Genomic DNA, 21,959 nt, shown 5'->3' with positions numbered 1-21,959 from the left:
GCCTAGGAGGCAGTTAATGGAGGAAGGTTTTTAGAATGAGAGAGACAAAAGTGACTACATTAAATCTGTATAAACATGTCTCATCTACCCTGACAAAACTATGCTACTCTAATAAAGCTTCTTTACTCAAGAAAAGAGATTTCTACTTGAGAACAAAATTTATTCCTAGATTCTTTAAGGTATTCAGTTTCAAAGTAATGATTTGGCTTCCTAATCATGTTTTTTAATAATGAAATCATGAAACATAACTCCCAATTAAACCATCTCAACTATCACCTTCCTTCAAGACACTAATCTTATAAATAGACTACCTTGATTTTTAATTTTAGAAAACATTAACCTAAACTTTTAGGTTCTGAACCTGCACAAAAGCAACCAAGCATTTTTTCTTTCTCCCCTTTCAGAAAACAGGGTATTTTTCCAAGGCAGCTCCTTACATTCACAGAAGTATAGAGGGGTTGCCACTTGCTTTACAGTTGGAAGATATTTTTAAATGCATTACTACCATTTTATTAAAGTGAGAAGACAATTAATTTGTGAAGTGCTCTGAAGAGGAAGAACATTACCTAATCATATCTTCAAATGCAGAGCTGTTCCCAAAAATCTAGTTTCAATCTAGTAATCTCCCTACGTTGCTTCTACTGTCAGTGGAACTGAAGACACCTCCCTTCTCTAAGGAATTGTAGGGGTAGCCAAAGGAAATTAACTGCACTAGACAAAAGTCAGTCTCTGTGAAGACATCTTATGTGCTCTAGGAAAAAATCAGAAACTTTAGCAACATCAGGATTAGAAGTAGCATTAACACTGGTCTTCAATGATCAGAAATACTTGTTTTACATGTCTTAAATTGCTGTTACATAAATTAGGCTAGTCAGAAAACAGGGCTGTAGAAACAAAAATTCACAATCTTATTTTAAAAAGATCTAATAGAAAAAAAAAGGACAAACTTGTTTTCTGCATTACAAAAATATTTACATTAAAACACTTTTGTTATGAGAGAAAACAGTTGCTGTGCTTTAGGTGTAACAAGAAATGTTTTAAACAGCCCGGAACAACCGAGCATCCTATCAGCACTGGCGCATACTGAAGGACCTGTACCACAGAATTTACATAATATATGCCGGTCAAAAAACTGGTCAATTTGTTTTTCCCTCTTTTCACTTCGTTTACATTTTATTCCCTCTCACAAGCCTTAGGAGCACATTACAAAACAGAAATATCTACATAATTTCAGATCTACATATGCATTCCTACATAGTGCATAAAAGCTACAATCCAGCCTTCTTTTAAGAAGGGAGATTTGATTGAACATACACAGGCATCACAAATATGATGACAAAGTCTAGTTTGGGTGAGGGGTTGAGCTGTATTTTCCTTTGACGTAAATCAAGCTGAGATCGTGCTTCCCCGATTTCACAACCCCATATACTGTGAGACGAGGATCAATGTTCATTATGATGTTCAGAGAGCGGCTCCATTCCAAAGCTGTTTGAAAAAAAAAGTAATTTTTTTTTTACGGCCAAACAGCACAGCCAGCTCACAGATAGAGAAGTCCTGGGAGGACAGAGAGCACCACAGGATTGTGGAGATTTGCACCATTGTTTTTAAAATAGCATATGGTCTAGCTCTAATTTTATTTTTTCCTAAAAAGTAAGTAGAAAGCTGCAAAAATATACACAGCAAAGAACAAAGAGAAACGCTTAGCATGGACGCTGGAGAAAGCCTGACTTTTTGCTTTGAAGTCTCTCCATTACCATGACAAAAGGCAGCTGAACCACTCCTATAACCAATACTTCAGTTGGAGCTACATGGACCTTGCAGTTGCAAGACTGGAACATTTGTGTCATATGGTCCTACAACCATTCACCTATTACACAGCTGATGTTTAAAACGAAAATTCCCTTGTTCAAAGAAAGCAGCTTTTTACAAACAGCTATTACTACCGCTCCTCAATGGGGCATTTACTCTCTTTATTTTCGTTTTCAGTAAGAGGGAGATGGATTGTTCGGGTGATTTCGTGGGTGGGGAGGTGTGGGGGGTGTTTAGTTTTGGCATTTTTATTTTTTTTTCGTGGGTTTGGTTGGGGTTTTTTAAGGAATGGAGAGTCACTCAATTTCCTTTTTTAAAAAATGCTATCCTTTAAACAGGTAATCTGCTAGTGTGCCTACGCAGCAAATTCCTTTAGAAGCTGAATTCTCTTCTCCCAGAGGTATAGCAAATAGAATGAGTTTTAAACAGCAATCTTTTATTCTTCGGGTAAAGGCAGAAGAAAGATATCTCTTGCAGGAAAAAAAGATGTTTTATAAAGTAAAGTAGAGACTTTCCTGTTTAACCTGTTAGAACTGCTAAGCTTAAACATACTGCAAAAACACGTCAACTTAAAGAAATTGGGAAAAATCCCCAAATGCCATTTAAAATACAGATCTAGTTTTAAGCAATTTGGCTTGCCACTGTCAAAAAAAAAAAAAAAAAAAATCAGTGAACAAGAGACAGTGCCATCTTACGGATGTTTGTTGACTTCACACTTTGCAGCTTCAAATTCAAAAATCAACTAATATTAACAGTTTCAAAGCTACCACAACAGCCATCTGTTTCTTACCACCTTTCAAATAGAAGCTACACACACTCCTGTCCCCTCTTGCCACAGCTGAGGAAAGCTGATGAGCTAGAATGGAGGCATCTGTTCTACACACGTTCAACCACCCTTTTTAGTCTACACCCCAAGCCAGAAGTTAACAGAGCAATGTAAACTACTAATGACTGAGGGTATCCTCGCGTGGGCAAACTTCCAATTTCATGCTAACTGATAACAACTTTTAAAAATTTGCTATCAAACCACAATTTATGTCACATACATCTATTTTATGTATTGAGAAGCTAAGACTGCCCAGAAACAAGAATCAACAGCCTTGCTTTCTCTGATATGTTATAAAGAAATTATTCATCCACTGCCTTCACAATTAGACTTGTTTTACCATCTGTGTTCTTTCATGAATGACTATATTGCAGGAAACAGTGCAGAATCAGGCTAATAATACGTATTCCTGTTATTGGAATGACACTCTACCTTAATGAAAGCGAGGATTAAGCATACAAGAAGCAAGTGCCAATTGCTCCAACATGAACTAAAAGTTAGAACAAATGCTGGCACCAAGCGGTCATTTACTAATACAGCAGCTGTCTACGAGACTGGCAGAGCTGAATGAATACTGTGGACACAAAGCAAGTTTAGGCTAGCTCAGTACAAATGAAAACCAAAACACAAAGCAGACATAAGGACCAAAAGAGTCAATGATACAAAAAATTGCAGGTCTGCCCATGGCACTCCTGCAGTTACTCAGAACTATCTAGTGGGTAACTGCAGAATTCAATTAGACTGATGTCCATCTTAATTTTTAGATGATTTTCAAAATCTGCCTGTATTTTTACATATCTGTTTTTGAACTAATGCTGCAGAGAACTCAGGGATTTTACAAACTGCCCCTATTAAAGTAAATTAAAAAGGTTTATTTTATTTCTATCTATATATTTCTATATATATTTCTATACACACTGAGTGACTTGCAAATGGCTGAAAAAGCTTCCTGCAGCCTTTTACTCTGTCAATTATCCATATGTTACTGTAGAGCAATCCAGCACCATAGACTGCCCTAGCACGCAGCACACTTTGCAACATCACCTACAATTTTTCTTTTAGCAATTGCTACTGTTTTACCTTCCTAGTATATATACCCACAACTTAACTTTAGGAATATTTGTAACTTTTAAAATAAACCCTTCATTTAAAGCTGACCCTATTTTCCTTCCAACAGTTCTGTCAGAAAGAACCTCAAACCTCCTCAAACCTGAACGTTTACAGAGATTTTAAATAGTACTATTTCTATAACTAGAAAAGCTAGAAAAAGGGGGAAGAGCGTCGGCAGCTTTTCTATTTTGTGTATTTCTTTCAAGATGGGTATACCATTTATGCTTTCAGTTATTCACTTGTTTTTCTTATACTATCAACTTCTGAATAAACCTGTATACTCACCTTGTTTTCCTGTGTAACAAGTATACTTGCACCGCCTGGCTTCAATGGTACTTCTTCCATTGCTCCAAACACATCAGTCTCAACAGAGAAGGTCAGCTCTAAACCCAGATCACTGATATCATTATCTAAAATCCACTGCAAGTTCTTTGCATACTCTGGATCAATAGATGCTACATCCTGATAATTTACAGGTATACCTAGAAAAAACAGAGAGACCAAAAAAAACAAATAAACAGGATAAAGCAAAAAGCATTCCAAACTTAATATATGGTAGAAGATTGCCCTCTAGAGAGAAACTGGAATAATGCAGTAATAGGAAAAGGGGAAAAGATTCACCATTACGAACTACAGCAGAACTGTACTTACTACACAGATGTAGTATGTTTTAAGATGTACTACTACATCTTAAAAGTATAAAAGAATCAAGTTTCCTCTGTATGTTTTTCTTCCCAGTGCAGCAAATAGCATACCACTCAAGCAACAACAGTTTGCAGAATTTTAGTTCGCTAATGTATTTCAGTAAAAGCATCTAACCATACAGAACACACAATGTTAAATGAGTTTCCAAAAAAAAATTTTTTAGGTTTTCTACATAGCTTTTAGAAACCCAAATACCATATTTCTCTATACAAAAGTATCTTTTCCCTCAGAAAAGGATTTATAACTGGGGAAAAAAAAAATGAAGACAACTTTTCTGTACTTAGAAAATTCTTTTGCTCTTCATTTTTTTTTCTTTTTAATCATGTTTGCTATGAGACCTAATATTCAGTTGAAAAAAACTATCGGGAATTACTCTCTTTGCTTCACCATTTTCTGTGCATTGTGAAATGTCACCAGGATGCCGATTAGTAAAGGTCTTAGCACGCTACAGACTGAAGAAGCAGTACCCCAGAGAGCAACACAAAATTCAAAGGTTAGCAACCGGTGCAAACATGTAAATGCAAAAACTGTTATAGTATTTCCCTGGAAGAACTGACTAGGGCTGAAGTGGCACGTACACAAGCTGTAAGATGTTGTTTTTCTAATAAAAAAAAAAAAATCAAGCAACGTTCCAGTTAACGAGAGGGAGAGAGTATTTACTAATGAATTTTCACTGTCATTTCTCTCTCAAAAAAAAAAAAAGAATCTAACAGCTGTCTAGTAGTTTCTAGAGGACTTTCAGTTTTGCCAACTAGTACGCATATGCACATTTCACATATGAAATGTGGAAATAACGATGTCTCTGAGGGATATAAGCAAAACACGTAGGAAAAGAAGCAGATTGAAAAGTAGGAATCGGAGACTCCTTTAGAGAAGAAACTGAACTAGAGTGTTATGATGAGACTACACTCATAGTCAGCATGGTGTGAGACAAAAGCACTAAGCTCACACATTTGCTTGACAGATATTTTGCCAATCAACAGGCTCAAGCCAGGCAGTTTTAAAGAAACTCTGTCAGATTTACCAGGACAAAATTTGAATCCCATGAAATACTGTGTAGCTTTCTCTTGATATGCCCTTAGGGCACCTGAGTTTGAAAAGGAAAAGAAATCTACCTTAGCATATTTGTGATAAACAGGTATTTCTGTGCAACACAACTTCAAAAAGATACCACAGGTGAGCTCTGAGACAAGTTCAGTAAGTATTCAAGGATTTAAGGCCTCCAGCTTGATATATACACTGACCCAGAAATTAATTTTCATTTTTTATGTTTATGCCATTTCAAGGAGTATTTTATATTATATCGGGAAAGAGCAGACTTAAGTCTAACAGCAAATAGCACAGCCAGGAATTTATCTGCTACATGTCTTCCTGTGTTGGAAGTTTCCTTTTCCAAACAGAAAAGTAATTGGTACTTAGAAAAAAATACAAAGTAACTGGACAACTGCACTAGTGAAACTATCTTCTCTCTTGTTTTAGCAGAGGGCAGACAGATAGGCAGCTTGAGAAAAACAAACCTAAGAGGCCTTACTAATTTCTGACTATATTTCTGCCTCAGTTTTACATCTGTAGCACAGCGCAGCCCTTATGAACAGGAGGAAATATAGAATAAGGTTTGATTTAACAGAACAAAAAGAAATCAGGCAAGCTATGTATCTAACATTATAAAGCATATTAATTGTGTGTTAGCTGGGTCGTCACTTAAGTTGGTGATCTTTCGTTGCCTACCAGACATTGTTGCAGAAAGATCTCAAGCCACCACAGTGAAAAAAGGTGATGCACCCACCTGAGTCTCAAAAACGTGGCCATACTTGTTCATACAGGTTTCAGCTCCTAATTAAGGTACTTCCTCATCATGTCTGTTCACTAAAGAGAAGAGCTCCTCTTCCTCAGATACAGGAGATCTTACCACACAACTGGTGGATTCAGTGCCATCAACAGGAAAGGCTACGGAAAACAAGGATCTCGGTGCAAAGGAATGGAAATGGTCTCAGGCTTCAAAAGATTTCATACTCCACTACTTAAGGCCTGACAAGTAGCTGAATGGAATCCCTATGTCTGTAACCTGGTAACTTGTATTTGGCATGAACAACAGTTAGCATAACCCATAGCTGAACTTGAAACAAAAATAAAACAAAAATCCCTCAGGAGCATCTGCTGCTGTGCAACTCAGGTTCCTTAAGCAAGGAAAGAAGAGATGCACAAATCTGAGGGAGAAAGACTTGGAAAGGTTTAAACAAACCACTGTGATGCAGAAAAGGCAACTACTCTGGGAAGTGGAGGTGTAATTTTTCCCAATTCTCTGTCTCCATTAAGTAACAAGAAGTGATAAAAACCTGTGAACTTAAAAGAAATTGAACATGCACAAGTCTCTAGAGAGTTCCAGGATGCCTATTCAACAGAATGACAAGACCTTAGTAAGAGGGATTGGTGAGATCTTATTAACAGAGACTACTTGCTGCTGTTTGGTTTGCAATAGTTACTCCAGCAGGGAAAAGAAAAAAAAAAAAAAAAAAAAAGAGTAAACAATAGGTCATCTTATCAATTCAGAAACCAACAAATCCAGCATATAATCATGATTCAAACTAGAAATTAATTCAAATTCATTAGTAGTCATTTTCAAAAGAGGTGACAAGAGCAACACTTGACTACTCTCAAAGTGTCACTGAACAGCAGAAAAATACGTTTTTCTCATTTGTGAATACATCACAGAGATCAGCCTGTGAGCATCATTCTTCTGCTCACACAGAGGAATCTCTTGAGGCCAACCCTTAAGTCAGTGCCAAATTGTGCCACATAAAAATACGTCTACCACTTTCCTGTGTGAAGATCAATGACTAGAGAAGCTTGATGAGGCACTGCCATCATGGTGCTGTTCAGATCGGCTGTCCTCCACTGCCATTTGCCAAGTATACACTCACTCTCCTGCAGCAGAAGGCAGTACTGAGGGAGAGAAATAAAATGCATCCCTTTGTCAGGAAGATCTTGCCTGTACCATCAAGCTGCAACAGTGTTCCCTGAACACTGAGGGAAGAGATGCAGTAAATCTGAAGTTAAGACTTGATCTGTCCTGAACTCAGCAAACACGACAGGAAGACTGTAGGTGGACAGAATGACTGCAGAAAACTAAAATGAGATGCAAACAATCCCTTGAAAACCTTGCTAGGTCTTAAAGTAAGGAGCGGTTCTTGAGGAATGGTAAAACTTCCAACATCAAGCTATCTTATACTTCCAAAGAAAATTAAAGAATAGCACTCAAACACAAAGCAAATGCTGCATACAGTGGCAAAGGAATTTACGTACTTCGAGAAGTTACAGGAATGCAAAGTGAATTTACTCTTCTATCACATTTTCCTGAGGGAAGTGATAGATTTCCCTTCAAGAGGGAAAATTTTTCATGACAATGCAAAACAGGTGCATCATGTTCGACAATTAAGGTTCTCAAAGAAGAGCAGAGAAGAGCCCTAGACCACAGATACCACCAGCTAACAGCAGGCCTTCTCTATTAAAAAGAAGTTACGCTTTTATAAAGATTTATGACCAATCCTCTTGAATGCTACAGTAATCGTATGAATTAATTTTCCTCAGGAAGGAGACAGGATGAGCTTGCATTAGTGCTGAAGGACTATTTCAGGAAGTAAGCAGTATTTGTTGGAGTGGGTAGACAGGGAGGTTCGCAACAGTATGGATTCACCTTGTTAAAATATTACACGACTGAAGGACTCCAGGCATAATAAAGAATGCCTGATAGATTTTTGCCAGATTACATAAATGTTATCAACTTTGTAAGTCTGTCCTAAATTAACTAGGGACCGATTATTTTCATTTCTCAAGAACGACATTACATGGCAAGAGAGATGAATTTCACAATTGTGATGCGAAGAATTGCATACACCACAAAAACAACTGGCTGCACCAGTCTGCCTTTCAGGCATTCCTAGTCAGCAACATTAAAGACAACTAAATTATATGATTATGCTTTAGACAGATTAATTATGCCTGCCTTGTTTTTAATTTAAGATTCATATTCAAATATAAATGGAAAGATTAACTATTTTAATAAAAGTTGCTAACTGTATGAAATTCCCACATAGTTTTGCTAATGTATTTCTGTATTTTACAACTTTAACAGTTCCTAAGAGAGGTTCAGACTGGAATAGCAATTACTGCCATATTACATTGTGACTCTGATGTACATAAAAGATTAACAAGACATTCATTTCCAAGACTTTTTCACTTTTAATACACACAAAAGTAAGAAAGGAAAAGATTTACTGCTTAGACAATTGTTATGACTAATAAACAGGACTTTAATAAAACCATACCAAGAATATGTTTGTAGAATGACCTCGTGAAGTAAATGTTCACCAACTGCCTGTGATTCAGAGCTAGCCCCAGGATCTGGCCTGCGAAACGGAAGTAGTTCAAATGATCTGGATTTACAGAAGAGTTGCTGTTGGGCTGGAAAGTTGTTCCTACAAAATACAGATTATCACATTTCATGACTTTAAAAAAAACAAGTAAGCAAAGTTCATATTTATCGAATACACTAAGCACCTGAAACCACTCAAAGAGTTTTACTTTGTGGTTCTGGAAGACCGTTTGGGGTTTTTTGTTTACAGCAAAAAGACATCAGAAAGAAATGTATTAGAACACAATGACATCCTATTATTACAATGATACTGCTTAGCCACTCTCCAAGGCACCACTCTGAAATAATTATCAACAACGTAAGGGTAACCATGATCAGATAAATTTGGTCCTCCATCTTACTATACTGCTATGTGCATTTTTTTGCTCACACTAACAGGCCACATTTCTATCAACTTGTGAACATGGTCAAAGGAAGGATCAGAATGCGTCCACCTCCTTTCAACAGACTCCAGATGCAGGAGACAGGAGACAGTTCAGCCCTAATCTCCTTGAAAAAGGCCACCTCAAACAAACACCCCTGAACTTTTCCTTTTAACTTTCAGGAACTAATGTATGCCTCTACTTCTGACTGAATCCCTTGCCACTTGCCAAAACTTCATCAGGTAGAAAGCAAAACATTTATCACTGATGATTATGTGAAATCTTTTATTGATAAAAATTTGCTTTATAGGAAGCACCCAAAAGACAAAAAGTCAAATACAAGGTAGACTTGTGGATATCAACATCCAGCTTTACCACAAAAATTAACTGATTGAATTTGTGGATTTCTAAAAGGAAATAAAAGAATACTTCCACAGTTCCCTTGCAGATGCAGAAGAAATGAAAACACTTTCTATACTACTCTCAAAGTGTTACAGCCTTCTACTACCAGGCAGAAATAGCATGGGCTCATTAAAACCAACTACTCATTCTCCTCTTAGAAAAAAGAGGACAAAATCAAGGAAACATCAAATTAAGAAAAATACTTCTTCTGTAGTTATAAAAAATGTACAGTAGATCACTTCTCTATATGAGATCAATGCTGTTGGTGTTGCTTTTAAAAAGTAACAATCATATTCTGAAACCAATTAAGTGGCTTTTTTCTTGGATTATAAAAACGCTTTTATGAAAGACACCCTAAAATCAGGTTAAAAAAAGGCAGACATACCATCAGCTGACTGGGTAAATAAGGCATAATCTGGGTTAACTATTTCACTGGATAAGATATCAAACCACTCACGCACCACACCCTGCCCCTGCGTGTCAAAAGAATAAAACATATTAGTACATAGAATTTTCACTGCACAAACAGTTATGCTGGGTAACCACATATTTCTTAATAAAGTATAAAAGTTATTTTCAATTAGGATTTAGTTCTAAATAATACTTGTGAAAGCAAATTAGTATTTAGCTATATAAATACCATAAAGGAAAATCATGCAGTTTTACCCACCATGCCTTCTTCTCCATGAAATCTCACAGCAATCCCCTGCTTTAGTTTTGCACAATTTGCTTTAGACACAACTTCACAGCTACTCCTAAAAATAGAATCTAAATACAAAGCACCGATTAATTTTTTTATCTTAATTCATTATATTTCAATGTATTTCAAAGATACAGTACTTCCATTTATAACACTATACCTCTGTGAACCAAAAGGATGTCATTTTCATTGACAGGCCTGTGCACCATGTCCGAATCTGGCTGCCCGGCATGCAGATGTTCATAGAACCATTCACAGCGATCTTTAAATGGCTACGAAACAAGGGGTAAACCACATTACATAGATGCATTCAACTGAGTAATTCCTCCCTCTAAGCATGACTAGAAAACAGTTATGCATATTTCTTAATTCATTTTTGAGATGTGCAGAGATACTCAGTGGTGCTACCTCAATATGCTATAAAATATTTTGGAAAGAGGAAAGGACTAGACATGCCCTTGAGTGCTTGCTGAAACCTGGTATGCAGAAACACTAGGGCATCAGTTATCCAGAAATAGCTATTGGAGTTCACCATGCAGTAGAAAAACAGCACAGAACTTCTTCCAGGTTAGTGGGGGGAAGGAATCTAGATAAGAAGCAATTCACTGGTTTCTGTAACACTACGAATATCAGCCACAGCTGAGCACAGAGGCACAAGTGATATAAACAAGTTACATTTGTAGTAAAGTTCATTGGCAATAAAAAAGAGCCCAAAGGAACCAAAAACCTTCCAAAGCAATTCCTAGGTGAGAAGGCCCTAGCTTTTTTGATTCAGCGTTTAGATTGGTATTTTGCAGTACTTTTGATACAGGTATGACACAAGTATGGCCTCTTTGATCTATCGATTCATGTCACATACTTTCAATTGATCTGCCAAACAGGGTACCAGTTCTCAAGTTCTCTTCATTATTCATAGGTAATGAATTTCAGAAATAAACATTTCAACCAAAGAATACGCAAACAATACCTCTACACCATGTCCTAAAACCACAACCAGATTACCAAAAACAATGTACATTTAAAAACAAAGGCATAGTACTGTTCACAACTAAAGAAATAAAGCTTTTGGAACAGACCCTCCACAATTATTTGGGGGGTGGTGGCGGGGTTCTGGTTGGTTAGAGGAGTTTTACCTTTGTTTTGAGCAAATTCTGTCATTGATCAAAATATTTTAATATATGAAACCTTTCTCATAGAGAACAAAGCAAAAGTATACCAGTGAGTGTTAAACGAAGGAGTTCCAAATAGCTCATTATTGCCCAAAGATCATCTTCATTTGTGATAGAACAAATGCACAGCTCTGTCTCTGAGCTACATGTAGACAATCACAACCTTTTAAAGATAAGTGATGAAAACACGGCAGAAGCTTAACGCTACAGAGTTTTATGTAAAGTAGCAGACTTCCATACAGGGGTTTGCCCGCTATTTTTTCCACTTAACTGCACTAGTCTTCCCTAGAGTAACTCTTCAGTCTTGAATTCATGTTCTGTGTTAAACTGAGAAGTGAGTTTAGGTTATGCAAGACATCAGAATTTTACTCAAAAACATCCCAATCAAACAAAAGGAAATGGCAGGAAACAGAGTAAAGGATAACAAGACAACTCGATGTTTCACTGAAGGAGCTGCTGCTAATTAACTAGGGCCAAATCAACTAATAGTGATGCATTTATCCTCTGGTTTGTCTCAAAATGTAAGTCAACTACGGAAAAAGCACAACATTTTAAAGATCAACATATTAGATGTGCACAAATAGATTTAATAATAGAAAGTTAACTCTGTTTAACTGAAAGTTGGACTTGTAAGACTAGTAAGTTGGACTTGTAAGAATAGTTAACATTGGTCATCCCAAATGGACTTCCACATGTATTTTAAAGAATGAGAAGTACAGAAATCTGGCTGCCATGTCTGTTTAATCTGATTTTTCAACATCGCAGATTCAGAGGCACTGTAGGCCACACTTAGTTCTTCCAACCTCCCCAAATGGATTTTTTTTTTTTAAAGAAGTATTATTATTATTAAATAAAACACCCTCTTTATATTCATAAAAGTCGTAACTAAGCATCTCCTCACACTTACCTGAGCTTTTATGATGTGCATAAATCTGGACATTAGTTCAGGACATTCAAGAAGAAAATGAAAGTGATCAAAAATTATTTTGGGATTCCTGAAAGAAAAATAGGTTAGAAGCCTGTTAGTCAGAGATCTAATAATAATGCTTCACAATACACAAAGTCTACATAACGAGACAACGCACTCTAGTCATATAAAAAAAGTTCCAGTAGACTCTTCTATTTTGTAATGTTTTCCTACTTCTTGTTTCCAAATGGCTTATACTACCTCATTTTTCTACCTCATTATACTACCTTAAATTTTTCATCTGCCTCAAAAGGGAAGGCTTTATTTGGAACAAAGATGAGGAAAGAATCCATTAATGAAATTGTTCCGCTGCTATGTGAAAAACAGTTTGTTCACAAAATCTCACAGAATCTTACATAACGATTGCTTATATATGTGGAAGAGTTCATTTAAGCCTGAGCTCTAAATCATTAATACACACTCCCTTCAATCTGGCAGGACCATTAAAGTGCATATGGTACATATGTCACAACAATAACCTAAAAATACAACTCAGTAACAAGGAAAATATGAGTTTGAAATATTTTGGGAAAAGAAAAAAAAAGAAATTAGAAACTCTGTATTTCTTGAAGCTTACCGGTTAACAAAACACTTAAGGACATCATCATGTTTACAGACAAATTCTATAAAACGAGGCGATGTCATCCTGTTCAAAGAAAATCATAAGATGCTTTTGGTTAATGAAGTTGAAAAGAATTTGAATTACATAAATTGCTGATTCTTTTTAATAAAATACTATGCAAATAGAAACCGATGTTGTTTAACTAGTGAATCATGAAACTAAATACTCAGCAGCATTAAGATTTCATAATAAACTAATAGAAAAGGCAAAAACACCAACAATCAAGAAGGTCAAGCAGCCTGCCCACTAACTGTTACTAACTATGTGAACAAAATAAGCTCAAGCTAATGGAGATACACATTTTTCTATTGAATCTTTCCACCTTTCAATACAACAGTGGAAGCACATATACGGAAGGACTGATATTATATGCACAGTATACTATATTCTTGTTCATTGTATAAAACTCCCACAACAAACCTTGTAAATTGTGGTAAGTAAGAAAAAGAGCCAGGAAGAAATATCATTACAAACTTAAACTTAATAATGGGGGGCAAGGTGGTATTTAATGGCTTTGTGAAATAACAAAGCTACTTGCCGGGCAAGCATCTCATACACTATTATAGAATTTTATTTTTTCTCCTAGATAGATAGAGAACAAGGGAAGGATTAACATGGCTGCAAATTTTACTCCATTTATTTACATCTATGTTCTGCATTTTTTTTAAAAAGCAAAATTCTGATTTGGATCCTTTAGTTTCAGCAAAAGCTAATGAATACTTGCAAACAAGGATAAAACCCTCTCATCAAGTGCCTTGAAAGGTTATGAAAAATAGTAGAACTGTTCCTGTTCCCAACACCAACTTAGACAAGAGCTGCTCATTTTCTGTAAAACAACTGAGCTATTTTTCTTCTCTCCCTTACTGTTTTGAAGAAACAAGCCTTGCCGTATCATTCCACTCATCCACACAAAAAACAAACAAGCAAATAAAACCTTCCATAGACCAAATACGAACTTTGTAAACACTATTCTGGTCTGAAAGATAACCTGAAAATATTAAACAACTTAAAGAGAGTCTTTCTTCCCCAAAAGGCAGTGAACTCTCTCTACCTGTAAACTGACACACAAGCTGTAAGGTGCAATATACAGAGAAAAAAAAAAAACACCTTAGCATACACTTGTCAGTTTTGATGCTGAAAACTTGGAACATTGTATTTCAGTATACTAACTCAGAATGTCTAGATTCAATATCAGCATTGGCAGAAGAAAAGCAATCATGGCAAGTAAAAGAAAATAACATCAGTAATTCAAATGTTAACCAGCTGATTTTCCATTTAAGCATGAAATGCCATCTTTATGGCATGAATATTAGGAACAATGGAAAACTATGAGCTCTGTTTACTCTCCTCCATTAAACATAAAGACACTCAAATCTAAAATTAGAGCCATTTTAAATTATTTTGTCTGTAAATGTCATTTGCTATAATTTCAAGTGCTATTTGAAGATGGCAGCAGTATTGAGTTACACCCTTGTGCTATTTACTCCTATTAATATGAAAACTTCAGTAAGTCTCAGATCTTTGTACTTCTCTAGGCAGTTCTGAAAAGCCCTAAAGCAACACAGAATTCAGGTGTGCTCTGCCATACTTTCCTGCATCCCAGGGAGTTCTCCCACTTGTCACTGAAACACTTCTTACTCTCCTGGCTTCTATGATAACAACTCTCAATTAAACTTACATAGTAACCACGGGAGTTCTCCCTAACCTGAAGCATAAATTATGCATAGGGACAGACTCACTGGGTAAGGTCCATCAGAGAGTCACCCGGACACAGGGAGACAGTCACCTCTCCAATTGAATTTTGGTATAGAGAAATAAAGCTGGGGGGGGGGGGGGGCGCGGAGTGGGACACACTGTACTTAATCACTTCTATAAACAGTTCTGCTTTTCATTTGGCTGCTATAAATAATTACTGGCATTTTATCTTAGCAATGTTTGATGGACATTTCAAGGGAAATGGCTATCCAGCAATCCTTTTTTCAAGGTGGAGTAAAACTAAAAGTGAAAGTACTGAGGTGCTCATGGAATGTGCTGAACCCCAGATCATCTTCCAGAGTGTCCACAGAGGGGTTTGCCCCAGACAAACAGTACTGACCGACTTGAAAGCTTTTATTCCACTAGGTCTGGCAGAAAAGAAAAACCCTTACAGTGGCTGGGAATAACCAAGAGTTGCCATGTAGTGGGAACCTTGCTTCCAGATTCCTTAGGAAGCTTGTAATACCACCATACTTGCCTAATCCTCCACTCAAGAGGGTCAAAGGATCCTTTCCTTGCAAGCTCACAAATATAACCCATAACAACCTTGGGCAGACTAAGCTCTCAGTTAAAGTGGACATGCTTTTTTTCTTTTTAAACCAGATACTGATTGTATTAAATTTACCTAAGTTGTAGTACCTGTTCCACACAAAGCTATGTTTGCCAACACAGGACAGAACTCCAAGTGAGCATTACTTTGCAATTAAACTCTACTTGTTATAAACTTCTCCAATATAGCCAAAGAAGTTTTGCCCCAGCTGCCATTTTCATACATAAAGAAAATTTGCGTTTTTTTCTGAGCTTATAGCTGTTGTTGGATAATCACATTAAATTTAGGGATAATTTCACATTAAGCACCAACAGCAAGAACAGCTAAGTTTCAAGAGATCAAGATTAGGTTACCTGCAAGTAACCATGGCCATCTTTGTAGCCTACAAAGAGCCATTAGACATTCAATATGAAATCTGCCCCAACGCAGCCACATTCATAGGCAGCAGCAATATGGAACATTTGCCATGCTGTTTGCTACCATTAAAACCAGAAGAAAAAAAAATCATTCAAATAATTGAACTAGTGAAAGCATTAAAAAGCATATCCTTGACTGTCACTAATATCATCTAGTCAGCACCAACATTCTTCCAAGAAAGCATACATGATATTTGAATGGTAACAGTTTGGGTAATAAACAGGATCCCCTCCTTACCCCTGAGGCATCTGACAGGAGCAGCACATATAAAAGGCTTGAATGACAGCACTTAGCCTGTTTGCTGTCATGGAGATAACATCCTGGCAATCAGCACAAGCTTCCTGCTTCCCTGTAACATCAGTAACATCATATGTTTTTGACTCGCCAGCATCAGAGGATAGCTCTTCTCTGCCCTCAGTTCCTGCAGCAGCAAAGGAAGGTGTAGGAGAAGCATCCTGGTGATCCGGTCCTTTTTGCTTCAGTAAAATAGAAGTAATGTTGGCTGAGTCCCTTTTGTTTTTCATCAGCTCTGTGGCTATAAGAACAAGCCATTCATCTAGAGAATGCCAGAGCAGTTCCAGCGGCTGCAATAAACACATGCAAAAATAGACAAAAAAGGAACATGTTGATATTAGATAATATTAATGATGTGATAATCCTCTTAAGGCAAATAAATATCATGCATATTTAAAAGCTTTAAATGATCCTTTAGTAGTCATGTTAGAGATAAGAGTCAAATACTCATAAAAAATTCTGTACTTGTAGCCATACAGCACAGAGAGAAAATTTCATATACAAGGAAAATAACCAAGCAGCAGACGGAATATATAAAATAATTTAGAAAGGGTGAAATACTGAACTATTTAACCAAGTTTGGCTTCACAGTTGTTACACAGCACACTACTGCAGTCAAGCAGAGACAATAATACACATGTCAAGTCCAGAATAAGAACACGTCAGTTCTTTTTTACGGTCCTGGCCAAAGAAGCTCCATGTACCAGGGAGATGGAGCAAATCCCAGAAAACACCACTGAGACTCAGACTCATGCACACATCTAGTATTATGTGCTTTATGCATAGTGTGAGCTCATACAACTCATTTTGATAGTATCTCAGAGGTCTTAGAGTAGCAAAATATCTCAAATGTCTTAGAAATAGCAACAAGTATCAGTAGAATCACAGATCAGTTTTCAAAGCCATAAATTTTATTTGAACAAAGTCATTCTTTATTCATTACCGCCAGCTTAAAACCAATACAATCGAAACCTGGTACAACTCCATCACTACACACATGCTCTGAGGTGCCTTCTACAGAGGAGAGAAAGGGCTGAGAGACCTGTGGCTGTCTCACAGGCATTTCAAAAAACACAAGGGCTGACTGTGCTGTCCCTTAATGGTGTTTGAGGGGACATTTCACAAGCATACAGTCTAGTGAGCACAGGAATGTGTATATCCCACAGGGAGGCAATTCTGGCTCAAGCCTTTCATAGCATTCCAAAACTAAGAGTGAGCTTCTAAATGCACTCCTTTTTACATACATTACTATTACATCAACATTTTTCACCAATTAAAGCATTCAAAGACTTAGCAGATATTGAAAATTATGTTCTCATCTTCTAAAATTGCCTTTAAAAATCAAGAGCTATTTGCAGAACAGCATACCAGAAGCCTGCACTATCTGGAGCACTGTCAGTACACCTAATAGTGACACGCTCGCAGTACACAATAAATTGCTTATCATAAAAGCTGTGTATTAAAACATTCTGTTGAAATTTACCATTAAAAAATTTCTAGTTTTTCCCCAATAAGAAGTTTGGGGAAAGCCAGCCTGATCTCTAAGACTGGTAGGCTTTGCTCAACGTACTGTATGATACTCATTTAATCCTTGTACTCCTTGTGACCACACATTTCTCTAGATGCTGATCTGAATACCTCCAGTGTAGGCACCATTTTCTACACAAACATCTGCCATACAGGATCGAGTTAGCTTCTTTCCAAGCTACCTGGTTTTTCTACCTAGCAGACCTTCACCTCAAAACATGATGTAGATAAACTTTCTAATGGAAAACAGGATTCATTGAATACATGGAAGAATTGAAATGCAACTGTGTTCTTTATATGTAAAGCATGAGAAACTAGGTAGTTATTTACTAGAATACTAAATGTAGTTTTCTTCTCTCAAACTTTGCAATGCCTAGCTTGCCAGACACCATTTTTCTGCTGATAGCTTTTATTATAGTGTTATATTTATAGTGTTTTATCTTTTATTTCCCACAGACTTAGCATGCCTTTCAGAACTCTCGCAACTGATTTGTTTTTCCAAAGCTAGTTTTTCACAGATTCTAATCACAAACTCATTCAGAAGTGTAGTCAAGCATAGAGACTTCAACATTTCACTTTCTTTTTTTCTAGTCTAACTTCAAGATATAAAGCACTCCTCTAAACATTGCCCACCACCTCCATATCCACGTCTGTCAGCATTTTATGTTAGTATGCACGATCAGACCTTTTCAAGCACAATATGGACATATTCAATCAAACCATTAGCACGTTTTTTTCAAAACTACAAGTCAGCATTTTTCACTCTATTCTTACCATGAACTGCATGTTAAACACAACCCTCTACTTAACCTTCAGTTTTCTTATCTCGCACTTCAGAAAAGTTTCTTTGGAATTATACACCTGAGTCTGATCAAATGCTAAGCTTTTACAGCTGCACACCTCATCTCTCAAATGCGAGGATTTAGCTACGCAATTCCCTCCTCTTTACCCATCTAGAAAGCAAGACGCTAGAAATCAAACCCATATTCAAACTGCAACATTGGAGCAAAATCTTTTGCTCAGTGAGATAGTTGGTCTTTTAAGACACAGGGAACAGGAGATCACTAATCCGTGAAGTGATTGTGTCACAGCAGAGAAGTCAATTCAATTCTAGAAAAGAATCTTAGTATTGGAAATGAGAGAAAAGAGTTACGGGCTTCCCAACTTTGTTCAACTAGAGAGGGAGATTTTGCAACAAGTTTCCCTGATATGTGATCAAGCTGAACACCAACTGGAAGAGCAATACATGAAAAAGCAATAAATATAAGCCTGGTCAAAATTACTATTCACAAAGTTTCTCACTGGTAGAATCTCATCTGAGTTTGCAGTAGCTTCTTTCAAGATTGGGTGTCTAAATTCAATGACTATTTTGTTTCTTGCAAGATCAGCACAAGAGTGTATCTTAATTAGCTAATGTTTCCACTTTACAGCATTTGGATAGGCCTGAATTGACCAGGCCTGTAATGAATTACATACAGGGAACTTCAGTAAAGCAAAGATGGTCCTGTGATTTTCTTGTCCTTGTCAAGCAATAACATTCATCAGTAGCCTCAGATCAAGATATAGTCACATTTTCAATCCCTTCCACATTATATTACAGTGACAACTCTTCAAAATACGTTCAATTAGTATACTAACACAGAAAATCTTAACAAAGCATTAAGGAAGAAGTCAGAAGAAAGATTTTATTTCTTATACTGGATAAAACATGTTTTTGCACCAGCTTTTTAAAAGGAGTTGTGAAATACATCTTTAAAGGTCATCAGGTACAGATATATTTGGACTCAATGGGAGTGTATTCAGAAGGAAAGAGAACAAGCCTTTACACCCTGCAATAAGGCCTGATCATGTTCCTCTGCATATCCCACAAGGGTACCACAAGACAGAACTCCTGCCACTGCTACCCTCAGTCCTCCGCAGATAAAAGTTTCTAAGTCCATTCTTGACAGAAGACATCATTGAACAATAGATTAGTTTCCTATACAGTAAAGAAAGACAATATTGAGAGGTCCTCACTTGCACAAATAAACAGCATTCAAAGTGGGTGATGACCTGTATCACCTTCTTGTGCTCTAGAAAGTACTCAAGATCTTACATGGGACATGAACAAGCAGTCTGAAAGACTTGGTTTTCCCCATAAAACCTGTATCAAAATTCAAGTTATCTGCAACATTTATCCCCACAAGTGAATTTTAAGATCACCGGCAAATTCCAATTTAAAGCTACTTGCCGCTAAAATTTCCAATATGGATCTCAAATTTAAAATCTTTAAGTTCCATGTTGACTTTTTAAATACAGATTTAACTCCCATTTTGGGGTAGCAACCTCAGTGGTTTCCTTAATGGTCTGTACTAAACAGTCACACAGCCTATATTCAAGAAAACTCAAAACAAAAAAGCAGAAAAGGAGTTCTGTTCCACTGACCTGCAGGTCCCACATGCAAGTACTGGTACCAACGAAGACACGTAACTGCCAGGTCAAGTAGCCTCCGTACCATTGTAATAATCTAGAGAGAGAGTGGGCTTTTTCCGCCCTTCTCCCAAAAGGGATCATCACAACTATGTTTTCAAGAGAAGGCCAAAAAAGAAAAACGAAAGGGAAGGTAGGAAAGAGAGAGAACCGGAAGTCACCCAATTGACTCAGCACTATGTCTCATCTCCCACTATCCAGTTACTGTAAATTCAGGGAAGAAGAGGCTAATCCAACCGCAACTGAAGATTAACTCAGTGTTGCCAGAACAGTATGCCCCATTCCCAAACAAGAACAAGTTCTCAGCAGCAGTTTTGTATTTTTGAGTTCGAAGTTTAAATCAACCTTAAAAATACCACAAAGACAACAGTGACCCTAATGAAGGGCTGCCTCAGTTTTAATACTTCTAAAATAACTAAATTAAAATAATAGCAAAAGTAATTTTTAAATCATCCTGATTTTGTTTTGTTAGCTAGTGCAACAATAGTATATATATTTTGCTCATTTTTTAAAAACATAAATGTTGTTTTTACATAATTAAGAATTACTGATATTTTCTGACACAACTGTGCCAGTTGTGTAATGTAAGTCTACCGCAAGAGACTTAGCTCCATACTAAATTGAGAAACAATTCTTTCAGCATACAAAGTAGTTTGGGCACACAGATAAGTGATTCTGCTGAAATACAATTTCCTTTGCAAATTGCAATTGAGTGTTTTCATTTGTTCTATAGTGAGTTCTGAAGTGATCTGGAGTTGAAAAGCACAAAACCTTCAGGTTTTTTTTTTTTCCTTTTTGGGCTATGAGCAAACACAAAATGGAAGGAGATTAGGTCAGCTACTCCTAAAACCTTGAAGAAAAAAAGGTAGCAGAAAACCTACACAGAAAGGTAACAGAATAACTCACTGCAGACAGTTCCTGTAATAAATGCATTTAACATCTGCTTGTTATTTAATCTGGTATATTTAAACCAATCTTCATTAAAACTGTTAGACAATGCTGCCTGTAATAAAATTATTCTTGTGATTTGGGTAGGGCTTTGTTTTTTGAAAATGGAAATTTGGTTAAACTCACACCAATCTAGCTCAACATATTTTAGTGAACAAGTCTAAAAGAAAATTATTACCTCATTTACTGCAAAATGCATTACATTTTGCACACAGTATTTTTCATTCTCAAGCACGAGTTTTATTTTAGTTATATAAATCAATTAATTATTAAAACTATTTTGCTATCAGAAAAACAAATGTTTGTGCTTGTTGTTGTTTTTTTAAATAGTCTAATGCTTTCCTTCTTTCCAAGAGAAGAAATTTAAACAAAAACTGAGCTACTTAACTAAATATAGCTGGATATGATGACTCGATAAGGTCACCTTTCATGACCTTATCAATATACTTCGGTCTTAAAAGCCATTAGAAGTAACCCGAAGAACATATCATTAAATAAATGCAGTAATTTCAAAATACCATTTTCAGAAAAACCTGAAAGAAATGCAAAGGTTAAGGAAAATTCTCACATAAAGATTGGCATCTAAATTTGGTGATATGAACTGTGCCCTATAGAAGCATGGAGAGAGACAGGGGGGAAAAAAAAAAAAAAAAAAAAAGGAGACTATCCTTCATCTCTTCTTATTTTGGTACTCTGAACAGTATGTCAGTTATATGCCCAGTGCAGACTGAGTGGCACGCAGGAAACTGGAACAGCATTACAGAAAGGCAAGCTATGATTTTCTACATAGGGACTTTCTACACTGACCCCTTCAGGAATTAAACATCTAAATGACAAGCACCTAAAGCAAGTGTTTGAAAACAGCTATAAATCAATAATCTTGTGAGGGTAGTAG

General features: G+C 36.5%; 1 protein-coding gene across 11 annotated transcripts in view; it reads right to left on the bottom strand.

Annotated features, from left to right (window-relative positions):
- HACE1 (HECT domain and ankyrin repeat containing E3 ubiquitin protein ligase 1) overlaps positions 1-21,959 on the bottom strand; it is a 54,200-nt gene that overhangs the window by 7,730 nt on the left and 24,511 nt on the right. For 7 of the 11 annotated variants that reach the window (XM_054195123.1, XM_054195126.1, XM_054195133.1 and 4 more), the window contains 9 exons: positions 16,064-16,410; positions 13,060-13,128; positions 12,423-12,510; positions 10,507-10,618; positions 10,317-10,414; positions 10,032-10,119; positions 8,776-8,925; positions 5,475-5,537; positions 4,031-4,227 (listed from right to left, as the gene is read on the bottom strand). In XM_054195123.1, the coding sequence (XP_054051098.1) occupies positions 4,031-4,227; positions 5,475-5,537; positions 8,776-8,925; positions 10,032-10,119; positions 10,317-10,414; positions 10,507-10,618; positions 12,423-12,510; positions 13,060-13,128; positions 16,064-16,410 (1,212 nt within the window). Of the gene's footprint in view, positions 1-571; positions 752-1,314; positions 1,486-4,030; positions 4,228-5,474; positions 5,538-8,775; positions 8,926-10,031; positions 10,120-10,316; positions 10,415-10,506; positions 10,619-12,422; positions 12,511-13,059; positions 13,129-16,063; positions 16,411-21,959 lie in introns of those variants that run through there. The other 4 variants (XM_054195125.1, XM_054195127.1, XM_054195129.1 and 1 more) reach the window with 2 other exon arrangements.

This window comes from Rissa tridactyla, chromosome 3 (assembly GCF_028500815.1).
Source record: "Rissa tridactyla isolate bRisTri1 chromosome 3, bRisTri1.patW.cur.20221130, whole genome shotgun sequence".
NCBI classification, from domain to species: Eukaryota; Metazoa; Chordata; class Aves; order Charadriiformes; family Laridae; genus Rissa; species Rissa tridactyla.
The sequence above is the reverse complement of the archived record's forward strand: the minus strand, read 5'-3'. Positions and strand labels throughout refer to the sequence as shown.